Source organism: Suricata suricatta, chromosome 2, assembly GCF_006229205.1.
Source record: "Suricata suricatta isolate VVHF042 chromosome 2, meerkat_22Aug2017_6uvM2_HiC, whole genome shotgun sequence".
Lineage (NCBI taxonomy): Eukaryota > Metazoa > Chordata > Mammalia > Carnivora > Herpestidae > Suricata > Suricata suricatta.
The window spans coordinates 97962405-97979043 of NC_043701.1; the positions used below are offsets into that span (position 1 = coordinate 97962405).

The 16639-nt window shown below is 35.3% G+C and overlaps 1 protein-coding gene across 1 annotated transcript in view; it reads left to right on the forward strand.

The window, feature by feature from the left end:
• The window catches only part of STK31 (serine/threonine kinase 31), an 81029-nt gene that overhangs the window by 32853 nt on the left and 31537 nt on the right, over positions 1-16639 (forward strand). Inside the window, exons 11-17 of the mRNA XM_029914549.1 lie at positions 1134-1256; positions 5276-5455; positions 7470-7586; positions 8856-8975; positions 12521-12652; positions 13902-14003; positions 14896-14976. Coding sequence (XP_029770409.1) covers positions 1134-1256; positions 5276-5455; positions 7470-7586; positions 8856-8975; positions 12521-12652; positions 13902-14003; positions 14896-14976 — 855 coding nt within the window. The remainder of the gene's footprint in view (positions 1-1133; positions 1257-5275; positions 5456-7469; positions 7587-8855; positions 8976-12520; positions 12653-13901; positions 14004-14895; positions 14977-16639) is intronic.

Genomic DNA, 16639 nt, shown 5'->3' on the forward strand with positions numbered 1-16639 from the left:
ACCCATGAACTGTAAGATCATGACCTGAGCTGAAGTTGGATGCTTAACTGAGTCACCCACGTGCCCCTAAAACTAAAGCTTTTAAGTGTATATGCCAGATATTGTTATAGGTAGCAGAGATACACATTTGTTTAAGACATGGTCTTCTTGGGTATGGGATGGATGTACAAATAGTTTCAATATAGTTTGATAAGTACTATAATAGAGATAATGTACAGAGTTCTTGGATATCTCTAATATACCCAGGCAAATTAGAGGTTTTATCATGGTGGGGAGTAACTGAATTTGAAGGATAAATAGGTGAAGGAATTGAGGGTAGAATGGAAGTAGGAGAGATACAGTGAGTATGTAATTAATAATGGAACTTGTATAATTTTCTTAAAAAATTTTATTGCTGCACAAATAGTGGGAAAAATCAGGATTGTTAAATGTCTTATTTTTAATTAAGGGAAAGAAAACTTTTTGTGAATTTGGTGATCTCAGGAGAGAGGTATTTGTCCTTTCTTAATTTGTTTTTGAGAGAGATTTGTCTTGTCTTAAAGGATACTGTGTTTGTAATGTTACAATGTAATGTTAATTTTTTTCAATTAATTTATTTATTTTGAGAGAGAGACCGTGCAAGTGAGGATGGGCAGAGAGAGAGAGAGAGGGAGCCAGAATCCCAAGCAGGCTCTGTGCTGTCAGTGCAGAGTGCAGCCTGAGGCTTGAACTCATCAAACTGTGAGATCATGACCTGAGCCAAAAAACCAAGGGTGGGATGCTTAACCAACTGATCCATCCAGGTGCTCCTGTAATGTTAAATTTTATTTACTTTAAGAGATCAGTTTTTTTTTAATATTTTATTTATTTTTAATAAACAGAGAGAGACAGAGCATGAGAGGGGGAGGGGCAGAGAGAGAAGGAGACACAGAACTGGAAGCAGGCTCCAGGCTCTGAGCTAGCTGTTAGCACAGAGCCTGATGAGGGGCTCGAACCCACGAATGTGAGATCTGACCTGAGCCAAAGCCGGAGGCTTAACTGACTGAGCCACCCAGGCGCCCCAAGAGATCAGGTTTTAAAAAAAATACAGGTCAGTATGTAAAAAAAGATAACTGATGTATTAATGATGGTTATTCTTTGTTTTCTTTTTCCAGAATGAAGGGAATATTTTGATTGCTGAAAGAAATGAAGTGCAACAGAAGCTGAACATGGCAGTAGAGGTTTTTATTCTGGAAGTAGATGAGTTACCTCTTAATAAACGCTTGAAAACATTGCAGGTTAGAATGTAAAAAGATGTTATATATAGATTAAAACATGTTTATCATTTGAGAGGTGAAATTAGCATTTACTGAGAGACCTCAGATAGTACTGATGGCTGCTAAATTTTTTTTCTCTTTGATGAATTTTGATTTTAATAGAATTAAAAATGTACATTTATCTATTTAAAGTGTTTACATACATGTATGTCTCTCTTGTAAATAAGGTAAAATGGTCAGACACATCAGGTTTGCTAGAGCAGCATTCATTGGGAAAACTCAGGGGGACAGAAGCAGTAGCAGGCATGTGAGTCCTTGTTTTTGGCAGGAAATCTGGTAGGGTCACATGTGAAGAGTGAGACAAGTCCTGATCCTGAGTTTTAGGGCTTTTAAGATCCAGGATTAGGAGCCTTGTTTATTTAACAATTTTTTTCGGGGTGCCTGCGTGGCTCAGTCGGTTAAGCATCCAACTTTGGCTCAGGTCATGATCTCACAGTCTGTGGATTCAAGCCCTGCATCGGGCTCTGTGCTGACAGCTCAGAGCCTGGAGCCTGCTCGGATTCTGTGTCTCCCTCTTTCTCTGCCCCTCCTGTGCTGATGCTCTCTGCTCTGTCTCTCAAAATAAAATAAAGACATTAAAAAAACATTAAAAAGGTTTTTTTTCATACTTACTTATTTTTGTGAGAGAGAGGCAGACAGAGAGGGAGACATAGAATCTGAAGCAGGCTCCAGCCTCCACGCTGTCAGCACAGAGCCTGATGCTGGGCTGGAACCCACAAACCATGAGATCGTGATCTGAGCCAAAGTTGGATGCTTAGCCAGCTGAACCACCCAGGTGCCCCTTAAACTGTGTTTTCTTTTTAACTACTATATAGAGTTGTTTTTTCCTTTTGGTGTTAAAATATTGTTTCCTTTTAAAAGTTCTATTCACCTGTATTTTGGTTAATATTTTCTTATAGATCTTTCCTTTTTCCCGCCCTTTGCTTTAAATTGAATGTCTTTCTTAGACAACATCTAATGGCTCATTTTTTTGTTTGTTTTTGAAGTTTATTTATTTTGAGAAACAGAGATAGAGTCAGAGACAGCATGAGCAGGGGAAGGGCAGAGAGAGAGGGAGAGAGAGAGAATCCCAAGCAGGCTCCACACTGTTAGTGCAGAGCCTGATGTGGGACTCGAACTCATGAGCTATGTCATGATCTGAGCTGAAATCAAGAGTTGGAGGCTTAACTGACTAAGCTACCCAGGTGCCCCAACTAATGGATCTTTTTTTAAAAGAATCTAATGTATAAATTTAACCTTTGATGGGTAGCTTGATTTATGTATTTATAATTACTGTTTTAATAGAATTTATTTCTATAATTATCTTACATTTTTATCATGGTTTCTTTTTTCCCCCTTCTTTTCTACCTTCTATCCCTAATATCTTAAAACACTCACTTGCCTGTGGTGTGTCTTCTCTGAATTTTCCTCCCCCAAATCAGCTAACCAAACAATCACAGTTATTTAGGATTTTAGGCACAGAGTGTTATGGATATTGTGTAGGATAACTCAGATAACAAACTTCAGAGTTACCACATCATTTTTATAAGTTGTTGGATATCTTCTGATTTTCTCTGTGTATTAAAGTATTTTCCCCTTTCAAAGAGGTCTTTGTGTGCTTGATTTTGTGAGGTATTAAATGTCTCAAGATATCTTATTTAAACACTTAAACAGTTGCTTCCATTTAAGCACTTTAAACATCTGCTTAACTGGCTATAAAATATTAGGTCCAAAGCCCATTTTTCCTTCAAACTTTTGACAATAATAATTCATTGTTTTCTTATTTCCATAGTTGTTGGTATCAGTCTGCCTTTTGTTCTTCTGTGACCTTTTCCCTCACTGGAAACTTAAACATTTTCCCTTGACTTTGTTCTGTAAATTGCACTAAACATATTTAATCTGAGTCAATTTAGTCTGAGGTTTTATATCTTTTTTTAAACTCTAGGAGATATTTGATAATTCTTTCTTATAATGCTATTTCTCCTTTCCCCCCATTTACTTTTTCTCTCATTCTGGGACTTCTGTTAAATGCATATTTAACAGAATGTTCTCTACATATTTTGTTAATTCATTTTTTCTATCTTTTTATCCTTTTGTATGTCTTTTTGGAGCTGAGGAATCCTTGACTTAACCATCTAGCTCATTAATTGGTTCTCTAGCTGTATCCTTTTTGCTGCTTAGCCAACCCATTGTGTTCTTCATTTCAAAGATTATTTTTATATTTCTAATAACTTCGGTTGGTTATTGTTCATAAGTACTTGGTTTTGCTTTGTGTTTTCAATATTTCTTTTTGTTGAGAGTATTATGGTTATTTTGAGTTCATGACTTTGCTTCCTTTTTATAAGGTGGCTTAGTTTGTTATATTTCTTTCAGAGTTCTTGTTTTATTCACACTTCATTCTCTGTACCTCCCTTCAAAGATCTCATATTCCCTTTGAGAACTAGAAGCTGTTTTAGTTCTGTAGTATTTTGTAGGTATGGGGTAGGGTAGTAAAGGGGTCCTAGGAAGGAGTGAAAGTTTGGACTGTAACTTAGAGTTCAGTGTGTTTAGGGAATAGGATGGGGCTGTTTGTCAGAGCTTCTAGGATACAGTCTGGGCTCACCTTCTTCCTGTTGACTTGTCTTCTAGATGATCTTACTGATCTTACTGTTCAGTAGACCTCCCAGTCCCTCTGCCTCGGCCACTACTCTTTTCCAGGGCTCCTACCCTTGGGTGTAAATGCTACCAGGTATTCAGGGAAAAGAGAAGAATATAAAGTGCTTAGAAGTGGCCATCTTTTCTGTACTGGTTATCAGTTTTTGCCTCATCTAGCTTCCTGAACTGTACTTATATAAACCGTTTGCTTCTTGCTTTGCGCTCTGCTTTCCAGTGTGAGAGACAAGGGCATATGAAGAAGGTTCTCTTTTCCCACATGCTATTTTCTGTTGTGGTGCAGGCTTTTTCCCACTTTGCAGTGATTGTATTCATTAATAGCTAAGCACCAAAAGTCTTCTGTCTTTCGAAAGGTTTCTTAAGAGTTTTGTGATAAAAGTTTTGGGACCTTTTAAGTTTTCCTCTTGCTTCAGTGACATTTCTAATTAAAAAAATATTAAAAAAATTTATTTGAGACAGAAAGAGACAGAGCATGAGTAGGGGTATGGGCAGAGGGGGAGAGAGAGAATCCCAAGCAGGCTCCACACTGAGCATGGAGCCCAATGTGGGGCTCAATCCCATGACCCTGGGATCATGACCTGAGCCAAATCAAGAGTTGGATGCCCAACTAACTGAGTCACCCAGGTGCTCCTCAGCAACATTTTTATAATTTGATTCCTAGAGGTATGCCTGGGTGGCCCAGACCATTAAGCTCTGACTTCAGGTCAGGTCATAACCTCACAGTTTATAAGTTTGAGCCTCATATCAGGCTCTGTGCTGACAGCTCAGAGCCTGGAGCCTGCTTTGGATTCTGTATTTCCCTCTGTGTCTGCCCTTCTCATGGGCTGTCTCTCTCTCTCAAAAAAAAAAAAAAAAAAAAAAAGAATTTGATCCCGAGAGAGCAACTAGGTTCTGAGGTCTCGTCTAGTCCTTTAAAAAAATTTTTTTTAGGGGTTCCTGGGTAGCTCAGTCAGTTGGGGATCCGAATTTGACTCAGGTCATGATCTCACAGTTCATGGGTTTGAGCCCCACGTCAGGTTCTGTGCTGACAGCTAGCTCAGAGCCTGGAGCCTGCTTCAGATTCCGTGTCTCCCTCTCTCTCTGACCCTCCCTGCTCATGCCCTCTCTATCTCAAAAATAAAAACATTTTTAAAAAAGTTTTTAAATTACATATGTATGTTCACTGTCTTCCTTAATATAATTATTAGTCTAACTTACACTATTATAGTCCAAATAAATCACCTTCTAGGTAGTTTTATGCTTTAATATCTAATTTTTCTAAGTTTTATTTATAAAATTCTCAAGGATAGGGATTCAACATACTGCTTTCTTGTCTCACAGATTTTAATATAGTGTTTGAATTTCTGTAGGATTTGTCAGCCTCTTTAGAGGCAGTATATGGAAAGGCCAAAGAAGGGACAAACTCTGAAGAAATACTTAAGAAATTTTATGACTGGAAGTGTGATAAAAGAGAGGAGTTCACCAGTGTTCGAAGTGAAACAGAGGTTTCTCTACAACGTCTTGTAGCGTGGTTCCAGAACACTGTAAAGGTAATAACAGCTCCTGCCCAGTGTTGGTGTCGTAGCATAAACCAGGGAATATGGGCTTGTTAAGAATAATTTTTCAAATATAATTTACTACTTTTTTGAGGAAAAAGGGAAGAAAGGGATTGAGGAGATGAGGGCTGGGATGGAGGACTTAGGGATCTACATATTTTTTTTCTCTAGGCGTATTTATGAAAACAGCATCAGCATGTTGTTGTAGGCATAAGATAGTATTACCGGGATTTATTATAAGTTGTAGTGTATGTTCTGTAGCTGCAGTAGAGAGATAAGGGTCTGTATATACATGCATTTTAGAGGGTAGTAGAGATTTCTCTTCGTTTAGTTTCTTTTTTAGCAAGGCATATGTGTTTTAACATTAGTTGGCTAACTGATCATGCTGAAAATATGTGAATTCTTTGGCAGTGTTTAAATTTTTTAAGTTTTAGAGATCTTAAACATCTTAAAGATATCTAACGTAATATCTAACACTAGTCTCAGTTGATACTAGACATTAGAAAAGGTGTTTTGTATCTAATTTTTAAGTTCTTCATTATTGTAAAAACACCATGATATTTTCCAAAAGGTGGGGGCGTATGATATAATGAACTCAGAAACCTAATTAAATTTCAGCCTCATTCTGTTACTGATTCTCTGTTTTCTCTCTTCTTTCTGCTTTACAACCTTCTCAGCAAGGGCAGGGACGCTGATGGTGGCGTTTATCTGTGTGAAGGATTTACCCGTGTGCGTTTCTAGCTTTGTTTTGGAAAAATAAGTCTTTACTCTCCAGCTACTTCCAGAACTCTCCATTTTTGGCACTTCTTAATGGATATATTAGCATAACTAATTATTTATTTGTCTTCTTTTGTTACTGATCAGAATTGTCTTTCTGCTTAGGTTAACTATCACTTACCCTTTTCTTTCATTTCCATAGCTGTTTCCCAAATCCATATCTCCATAATCACATATCTGAATCTCTGAAATCAAAGTGAATAGTTATGACCTTTATGTTCTATATTATAATTTGGGCCCTTGATTTTCTTCTATTTAGCACTTTTTTATAGTCTGGTCCCTGATAGAAAATACCTTTGTTTTCCTAATGAGATGGAAGTCATCTAGGTTTAGTCTTTAATTTTTCATCTCAAGACTGCCAAATACTTAGCAGGTCATCACTAAATACCAGTTATAATCATATGGCCTTATTTAAAAGGCCTGAAATTATTTGCTTACTGTTTATCAGTAAACTTTTAACCTGAGCATTTAAGATTCCTGCCAGTTTTGTTTTTGTTTTGAAAGAGAGAGAGTATTAAAGCATGTGCGTGTGTGTGCACACCTGTGTGTGCACATGGGGGAGGGGCAGAGGAAGAGAGAATCTTAAGCTCCACCCTCAGCGTGGAGCCTGATATAGGGCTTGATCTCATGAGATCGACTGTAGGATGACCTGAGCTGAAATCAAGAGTTGGTCACTTACCTGACTGAGCCACCCAGGCGCCCCAAGGTTCCTATCAGCTTTTAATCAGACTGCTTCTTTTACTTTTCCCCTGAAAATCTTGGTCTTATTTCTATTTTTTTTCATAATTTTCTTCTGTATTGTCCTCTTATGTCTCTTAGCCACAGATTATGTTAAAAAATCTTTAGATGTGTAATTTGTGTGTGCTTTTTTTTTAATGTTTATTTATTTTGAGAGAGTGTGTGTGTCACCAAGGGCGGGGAGAGAGAAGGAGAGAAAGACTTCCAAGCAGTCTCTGCAGCCCAGCATGGGGGCTCAATCTCACGAACCATGAGATCATGACCTGACCCAAAAATCAAGAGTTGGATGCTTAACTGACTGAGCACCCCGGTTCCCCTGTACCTTTTCTTCTTTGATGTATAATTTTTGTGAGGGTAGTTTATCTTCCTTGTGTATCCTTCTTCCCCCACATTGCCCAACGCATAGTCTAATGCTCTGCTCTAGGTATAAGAGCACAATACTAATTGAAATAATTAAATGAGATATATCATGTTTTAATCTTTTGCAAATGAGGCTTTTGATCTCTCTGTGGAAAAACCATTAACTTCTGAAGACACAATTGATGTTATTGATGAAATCCTGGAGAAGACTGAGTCAAGTGTCTGCAAAGAGCTGGAGCTATCTCTGATTGTGAGTATTGTTAGTCTTTATTATTGCTTCCTTTGAAGCAATATGGTTTCTCTTGAGATAGAAAGTATGAAGATTGACCTTAGTTTTCCTCTTATAGACCTATCTAAAATAATAACACTGTCAAGTTCTAATCCAAGTCCTAGTCCAAGAACAATGCAAACTCTTATTCTTCCACAGAGTAATACTTTCATTTAATAGGATATTTCCCATTAAAAATAAAGCCTAATGCTTAATTTTAGGAAAACTCCTAGGAAATTAATTCTAGGAAAAATTCTAAGAGAACTCCTCTTAATCTGAGTGTATCAGCTTTCTGTGTCATTAGATTCTTGGGTTCATATACTCAAAGAGAAAAGACTCTTTAGAATTTGTGAAAAATTTAAATAAAATCTGGGAGAGCTCTCGTAATGTATACACAAGACTGATCAGTATCTTCCTTTAGGTCCTGTGTGTGTTCTCTGTTGCTGGGCCGAGTTAGAAATGAGTGCAACTCCTCAAAAGAGCATTTTGTATTGTTGTTATTGCTTAGTGGGACTCCTTCCCAGTTTTTCAGGCTGCTTACCAAAGTCTCATTGGTTATGTTGTTTATTTTACTTGTTTCTTTTTACTTCTTGCAGCTTTATTCAGATTAACATTAAAATATATATATATGTTACTGTATTTCCCTATTTTCAAATAGTCTGTATTTAGATGGTTTAGTCATACTTTATTTTTTTTTATTGTTGAAGTATGATTAACATACAGTGGTACATTAGTTTCAGGTGTACAACATAGTAATTTAACAATTCACTACTTCACATAGTGCTCACCAGGATAAGCTTAGTCACTGTCTGTTTACTTTGTAACACTATTGCAATATTATTGACTGTGTTTTGTGTGCTGTACTTTTCATCTCCATGACTTACTTATTTTATAACTAGAAGTTCGTACCTCTGTCAGACTTGATTTTAGAAGTGTTAGTTAAGATGATTTCTAAAAATAAAGTTGAAGTTCTATCTGTTGTTTAGATCTTACATTTAATGTAGTGGCATCCCTGATTTCCTTTAATACTACTATAGAAAGGTATAGAAATAATAGTGTGATGGGGGCAAAATTTTCTATATTTAGCATCAATCTCTCTCCTGTCTAGAAAAAGATATGAGTTTAAGAAATACTTTGAAATAGAAATTTCTTAAAGGCATCATTTTAAAGTTTATTCATTGTTATTGTAGGTTTAAGTTATTTTGGGTACTCTTCTGTGAATAATTCCATGTGTGTTTTTATTTCTCTTAGGAGCAAGGTGACGCAGACAAGGAGATCATTATAAATACATATAGTCAAGTACTACAAAAGATCCGTTTAGAGGAAAAGCTTATTGCGACGGTACAATCCAAGTACAAGGACAGTATTGAGGTTGGATTATGCTTTATTTTTTTAGTCTTATATATTGATGCTTTGAATTTTTTAGGACTTAAGTTTTTTTCAAGTAGTTTAGTATTCAGTGTGTAGGTAATTATTTGTTATTGCTAGGAAAACAGTATAGCCATTGTTAGCTGGTTTGTAATTAAATTCATCCTACAGTGGAAATATGATTTAGTTGATAAAAATATATTAAATTTTTTGATTGTGATAAATCTTTGATTTCCTTGTGCTGTTTAAAACCTGACCTTTACCACATCTTCTTTATCTATTCATTAGTTCATAGACATTTGGGATCTTTCCGTAATTTGACTATTGTTGGTAATGTTACTGTAAACATCAGGTTGCATGTGCTCCTTTGAATCAATATTTTTCTGTCCTTTGTATAAATGTCTAGTAGTGCAGTTGCTGGATAAGAATGAAACTAGACCATTTACTTACACCATACATAAAAATAAACTCAAAATGGATAAAGGACCTGAATGTGAGGCAAGAAACCATCAAAATCCTAGAGGAGAAGGCAGGAAACAACCTTCCTGACCTCAGTCAGCAGTTTCTTACTCGACACATCTCCAAAGGCAAGGGAATCAAGCAAAAATGAACTAATGGGACCTCATCAAGATAAAAAGCTTCTACACTGCAAAGGAAACAGTCAAAAAAACTAATAGGCAGCCGATGGAATGGGAGAAGATATTTGCAAATGACATATTGGATAAAGGGATAGTACCCAAAATCTATAAGGAACTCATCAAACTCCACACCCAAAAAACAAATAACCCAGTGAAGAAATGGGCAGAAGACCTGAATAGACACTTCTCCAAAGAGGACATCCAGATGGCCTACAGGCACATGAAATGATGCTCAGTGTCACTCATCATCAGGGAAATTCAAATCAAAACCACACTGAGATACCACCTCACACCGATCAGAGTGGCTAAAATGAACAAATCAGGAGACTATAGTTTTTGGCGAGGATGTGGAGAAACAGGCACCCTCCTACACTATTGGTGGGAATATAAACTGGTGCAGCCGCTCTGGAAAACAGTGTGGAGTTTTCTCAGAAAATTAGCAAAAGAGCTCCCCTATGACCCAGCAATAGCACTGCTAGCAATTGACCCAAGGGACACAGGAGTGCTGATGCATAGGAGCAAGTGTACCCCAATGTTCATAGTGGTACTTTCAACAATAGTCAAATTGTGGAAAGAGCCTAAATGTCCATCACCTGATGAATGGATCAAGAAGATGTGGTTTATATACACAATGGAGTACTACATGGCAATGAGAAAGAATGAAATCTGGCCATTTGTAGCAACATGGATAGAACTCGAGGGTATTATGCTAAGTGAAATAAGTCAGGCAGAGAAAGACATACTGTATGTTTTCACTCGTATGTGGAATAGGAGAAATTGAGCAGAGGACCATGGGGAGGGGCAGGGGAAAAAATAGTTAAGGAGAGGGAGGGAGGCAAACCATAAGAGACTCTTAAATACTGAGAACAAATTGAGAGTTGATGGGGGTTGGGGGAGAGGGGAAAATGGGTGATGGGCATGGAGGAGGGCACTTGTTGAGATGAGCACTAGGTGTTATATGGAAACCAACTTGACAGTAACTATATTTAAAAAAAAGATGTGTGGGGGGTATATATATTACCCCCCAGCACACACACACACACACACACACAAGAATATTAGTCATCAAAAAAATGAAATTTTGCCACTTGCAATGACATGGATGATGTGGATGGAGCTACAGTCTATTATGCTATGTTAAATAAGTCAGTCACTGAAAGACAAATACCATATGATTTCACTTATAGGTGGAATTTAAGAAACAAAACAGATGAACATAGGGGAAAGGAAGAAAAAAAGGAGAGAGGGAGGCAACCATAAGAGACTCTTAACTGTAGAGAACAAACTGAGGGTTGCTGGAGGGGAGGTGGATAGGTAGTGTGCTAACTGGGTGATAGATATTAGGAGGACACTTGTTGTAATGAGCCCTGGGTGTTATATGTAAGTGATAAATCACTAAATTCTACTCCTGAAACTAATATTACAATTCTGTATTAACTAACTAGACTTAAACACTTGAAAAATTTAAAAACAAAAAAGAAAAAAATCTGTGAGCCAAGATCTCTGATGATCCCAATTTGGTAAATCAAAAAACAAAAACAAAAAACCTTATAGTTAGAATTATATTTTAGAAGTTTAAATCTGTATCATTAGAGTTTAACATTTCCCCAGTGATGGGTATCTAGAACATGTTTTCTTTAATAGTATGTATAATGGTAATGTCACTTATGTTTAAAATTAGTGTGGTAACATCTGTGGGACTAAATGAAGGTAATACGTAATATTCAACTAAACTTGTTGAATCCTTGCTGTATTCTAAATGTATAGCATAAATAATCAAGGCTAAAAAAAATAAGTATAATGGAGACAAAACAAAAAACTCCAACCTTTACCATTGTTATCTTTGTGCCTGTACAAGTTTATAGTAGAGAATTGCTAAAAAGAGAAAGATAGGAAGTAAAAATACTGATTATAATTTCCTTGCCTAATTATCAGTGCCAGTTTCAGACTATTTTCTTTTTGGATGGTGACTTATATATGCGTACATACATATATATATCTCATGTGCATTGCATTGTTTTTTGTAAGTTGTTTTGAAGATGTTCTTCATTTCATGGTGTATTATGAATATTGCCCATGTGATTAATGATTCTTCTGTACTATCATTTTGAGCAACTATTAACATCATCATTTGCATAGATGTATAACATGACATCCTTTCATCTGTGTTAGATGTTAAGGTTACTTCCAATTTTTTTTTAACTATGAACAGCACTTTTTTTTTTTTGCATAATTTTGTGTGTTCCTAAGATCCTACAAATTGTTAATTACTAAGTCAAAAAGGAATGAACATTCTTTTTTTTTTTTTTTAGAGTTTATATATTTTGAGAGAGAGTGGGAGAGAGAGAGAGAGAAGGGGAGGGAGGAAGGGACGGACAAACGGTGTGGGGCAGAGAGAGGAGAAAGAAAGAATCCCAAGCAGGCTCCATGCTGTCAAGGAACCTGATGAGAGGCCATAACAAACTAAGTGTGAGATCATGACCTCAGCTAAAATCAAGAGCATACGCTTAACTGAGCCACCCAGGTGTCCCAAAAGGAATGAACATTCTTAAAACTTGATATATACTGTCAAACTACTTTGGGGAAAGGTAATTTCAGTTTACATCCTCACTAGAACTCCTAGTTTGCATCATCTCTAGCAAAATGTGTCTCACTGTAGGTCTCAGCTTGAAATCTTTCTTTTACCTTTGCTACTTTGATTGCTGGGACTGATATTCTTTTGAAAAGAAATGTGGATAACTAAGAAATCAGTTAGAATTGTCTGTTTGAAAATTGTGGAATTTCTTACTTCATTCTGAACTCAGTTAAATACTAGTTTGATCTTAATAGAAAAATAATAAATGGTCAGTAAGTGACTTCAGTAAATATTGTCTATGTTTTGAAAATACAATAACTTTTTTTCTTACTTAGTTTAAGAAGCAGAGTGTCGAATTTTTAAATAAAAGCCCCAATGTGGATCACTTGCTGTCCATTAAAAAGACACTGAAAAACTTAAAAGCTCGACTGAGATGGAAATTGGTTGAAAAGAATAATTTGGAAGAAGTAAGGAAACACTTGGTTCTTGCTGAATTCTATGTGTACCACCTTTTACTCTGCTTCATCCACGTAATGTGTAAATACGTTCTTTAAAATGGGAGAACCATTATTTTTTATATATTTTATCTTTTTTCTTTGTATGTAAATAAAATTATTACATTAATAGTGTAAACATTTTACCATGTCATTAAATGTTCTTTAGAAACATTTAATTTTTTTACATAGCTGACTTGGTTTTTAGTTACCGTAAATATTTAAGAGTAATTAAAAAATTCTTTTAGTTTACACTGTTATAATACCTGTTATACTATAAACCTATTAATGCAAGTTACTCCTCTAAAGATAGAGTTTTGTCATAAAGTATTTTTAAGATCATGATTTTTTTTGTTAGCTCTCTTTTTAATGGCTAGACAGATTATTTCTTGTGAATATTCTGAGTTGTTTTCATATGAGAATAGAATTGGGAGAATTAAGACACTCTAAAATGGACTAACTTTTAGGTTTGAAACTGAATAAACTTGTAATTCCTTGGGTTCCCTTGAGGATTTGATTTACAGACAAAAGGAATCCTCATTATGTCTTAATCCAACTTGAACTGGCTCTCTTCCTCTTTGGAGCTCTTAATTGGACTTGAAGTGAAACTAATTTAATGGTTTAAGATTTTTCTAGCTACTTATTGTATTCTATGCAGTAGAATACACAGTATTGTATTCTGTGGAAATAGGGTCTTTTTTAGTTGAAAATTTTTAACTTTTGGAGAAATGTTGAAAACATATGTACTTTTTAAGATGGCTAGTTTATTGTCATTGGAGTTTTGTGGAGTCTTTGTGACTCCTACATTGTCTTTCCTTTAACAGACATACCATACATTTACTCATTTTTTAAAACTAAATCTCTTGTAGAAAACAATTCCAGGAAATTTAATTGTATTCTTGTTCCTCTTCTTGACATTCACTTTGTCATGGTAGTGGGTCATCTTCTTAGAGAAAATCTACAGCAAATTAAGAGACCAGAAAAATCTGTGTTGATTTATGTCTTTCTTTTTTATTTATTTTTGTAGATTTGGGAAAAGTCAGTGTTAGAATAAAGTAATAAATATTAATTCTGCAGGTGTTATGAGGGTCTGTTATGTGCTAGATACAGGATACATAGAAACCAGAGTGATTTGCCATAGCAGTTGTATTCTTGCTAGGAAGACTTATTTTCTGTCTACTTTAATAAGTCTGTAAAGTCACTTTTTTCTTTCTGGTTAAAGTCTGATGACCATGATGGATCTGAAATTGAGAAAATAAAACAAGAAATAACACACTTGCGCAATAGTATCTTTCAGGAAGTTTATCGAGAGCAGGAAGAATATGTAAGTATTTAATTCTTTGAAGTTTTGAATTAATTTTTACTCTAGAAATTGAATTCATATGTCCATAATATGAAGTAGACTATAATGACAAGGCTGGAGATTATATTGGCATAGTTATGTTTGCATAGCAATGTTTATGTGAGTTTAGAAATTAATTTTTGATGAGAAAGTAATTCATAACCATTGTACCAAATGTTGAAATTACAGAAAATTATAAGGAGGAAAAAACTTCACCTGTAAGTTTTCCATTCAATTTTAACAGTAGTATTTACTGTTAACTTTTTACTTCTTTTTAGTCTTCTCTCTGCCTGTTTTTACAAGAATCAAGATTCCTTTCTAAGGATCCTGTTTTTACATTTGCTTCATAGTGGTTTTTGTAGAGCTGCATATTTGTTTCTTCCTTCAAGTCCTTTATGATTTTTTCTCTCCTAAATAAAATAGCTGTTATTTTAAAATAGCTATGTGTGTGTCCTGAATATTTTGAGAAATGATGACAATTTTTGTGTTGCAAATTGGTTATCAACACACATTTTCATTTTAGCTTAGAAGTGATTGTGTACTTTGATTTTAAGCAAGATATTGTGCCTGTATATGTATACCAAGAGTAAAATTGGTAATTAAATTTTTCTTCTGTTAGTAAGATAGTAATTAAGATCCAAGATGACTCCTGGTTTTCATTTGATATTTCTTATAGTTGAAGGCAGAATCAGTGATTATATATCTTACTAGGTTATCTAGATACAATAAGACTACGTATCTTGTTAGAGATACAATAAGGGATATAATGGTATGTTCATTTTTCCTGAAGACCAACATGTCACAACTGAATGTAAATGACTGATGTATAAAAGTATATATACTGATCCATAATAAAAATATTTTTTAAATTTAGGCAAAGCTGAATAACTTGGTACATAAATGGTTCCCTGAGCTGCCTCTTCTTTATCCTGAAATAGGATTACTTAAGTACATGGTAAGCTTTGTTGCCATTGAGAATTACTACTCTGTAGAGAGGGTTAAAAGTGTTGTTAAAATTGTGTTTTTGTGTTAAATTTATCCTTACTATGAAAATGTTCCTGATGAATAGTTTCTGGGTATTGTTAGAGCTTTTCTTCAAGATTGTCTTTAGTATTGGCGTATTGTATTTTAATGTTTATATTAATTTGCATGTTTGTTTTTTTCTTTTTCTCTTATCTGTTTAATACATTGCATGGCACTTGTTTGAAAGGTGTTTATTTTTTGAAATGATAAAGCAGTTTTAGCTGTTGTTTCAAAAGTTAGAATAGGGGTGCCTGGTTGGCTCAGTCGGTTAAGCATCTGACTCTTGATTTCAGCTCAGGTCATGGTCTCACAGTTAATGAGACAGAGCCCCTCTCAGCTGTGCTGACAACTGGAGCCTGCTTAGGAGTCTCTCTTTCCCTCTCTCTCTGTCCCTACCTAACTCACATGCTCTCGCTTTCCCTCTCTTTCTTTCTCTCTCAAAATAAATAAACTTAAAAAGGAGTTAGAATAAAAGCAGAACATTGACAGTCATGAAGAATTTAAGCAGAATACATCTTTTAAGTTAAAGCAGGTAGTAAAGAATTCTGGAGACTTGGTTAAGTAGAGATGTTGACATGGGCATAGTGTTCTAGGTAGGCAGGCTTCAAAGCCTGGGAGATCAGTATATTAGACAAAAGGGCAGTCTAGAGCAGGACTCTGGCTCTTAGGGCAGAGTCTGTTAGCTCAGTGTTTTATAGTGCCTGCTAAGAATAAGGAACTAGATGAAATATCTGTTCTATAAGATTGCAATTAAATTCATGATAATAGCTTAAATATAGTACAGAAAGGGTTGTACACATAGACTTATGAACTATGAATATGTAACATTAAAGTCTCCTTAAATTGTTAAAGCAGTTACTATAGAATTTTTCCAGACTAGACTTTAAAATAATATGGGGTTTTCCTCACAGTTATTTAATTATAGCTTAGACATTCTCTCATGTAGGATGCATGGTAAGTGAGTATGTGGTGATGTGTAGGACCTGAAAATTGGTTTTTAAGAATGTGCTGATCTCTTTATTGTGGAAGATTATAAAACATTTTACTCATAGCTGATGGACTCTTTTATTGACTTTAAGTTGTTTGACTGTGGTGTATGCCTAGGAAACCCCCGTCAGTTGATTATATTTTGTGGTTTACATAAATATATTGACAACACATAAAAATAGAAACCAGAAAACACTTGTACAACCCTTCTTACTACAACGACACCACAATAAGATTTACCTTGATCTGAAATGTTGGTAGTCAGGTTTTAGTGCAAAAATTTTCTTTTACAAAGTGGCAGAAATATCTAATAGACTTAAAATATTTGAAAGCCATTTTCACTTTTGAGGATTACACTTCAGAGGCAGAGGTGTTAGAATTACTTTATAGGAATCATAGTTGTTAGACTTCTTATTCTCATTCTCCAACCTTTGTATTTGTCATCACGTTTTCCAAGTAAACATCAGGGTTTTTGGATGCATGTCTGAGTAACCTAGTCATATTTAGAATTTCTCCTGGGACTGTAGCAACCATTAAGTGTATGTTGATTATACTTTGGGTGAGGTGATTTCAAGAGCCAGGGAGTAGAGGAACTAGGAAGCTTTCAG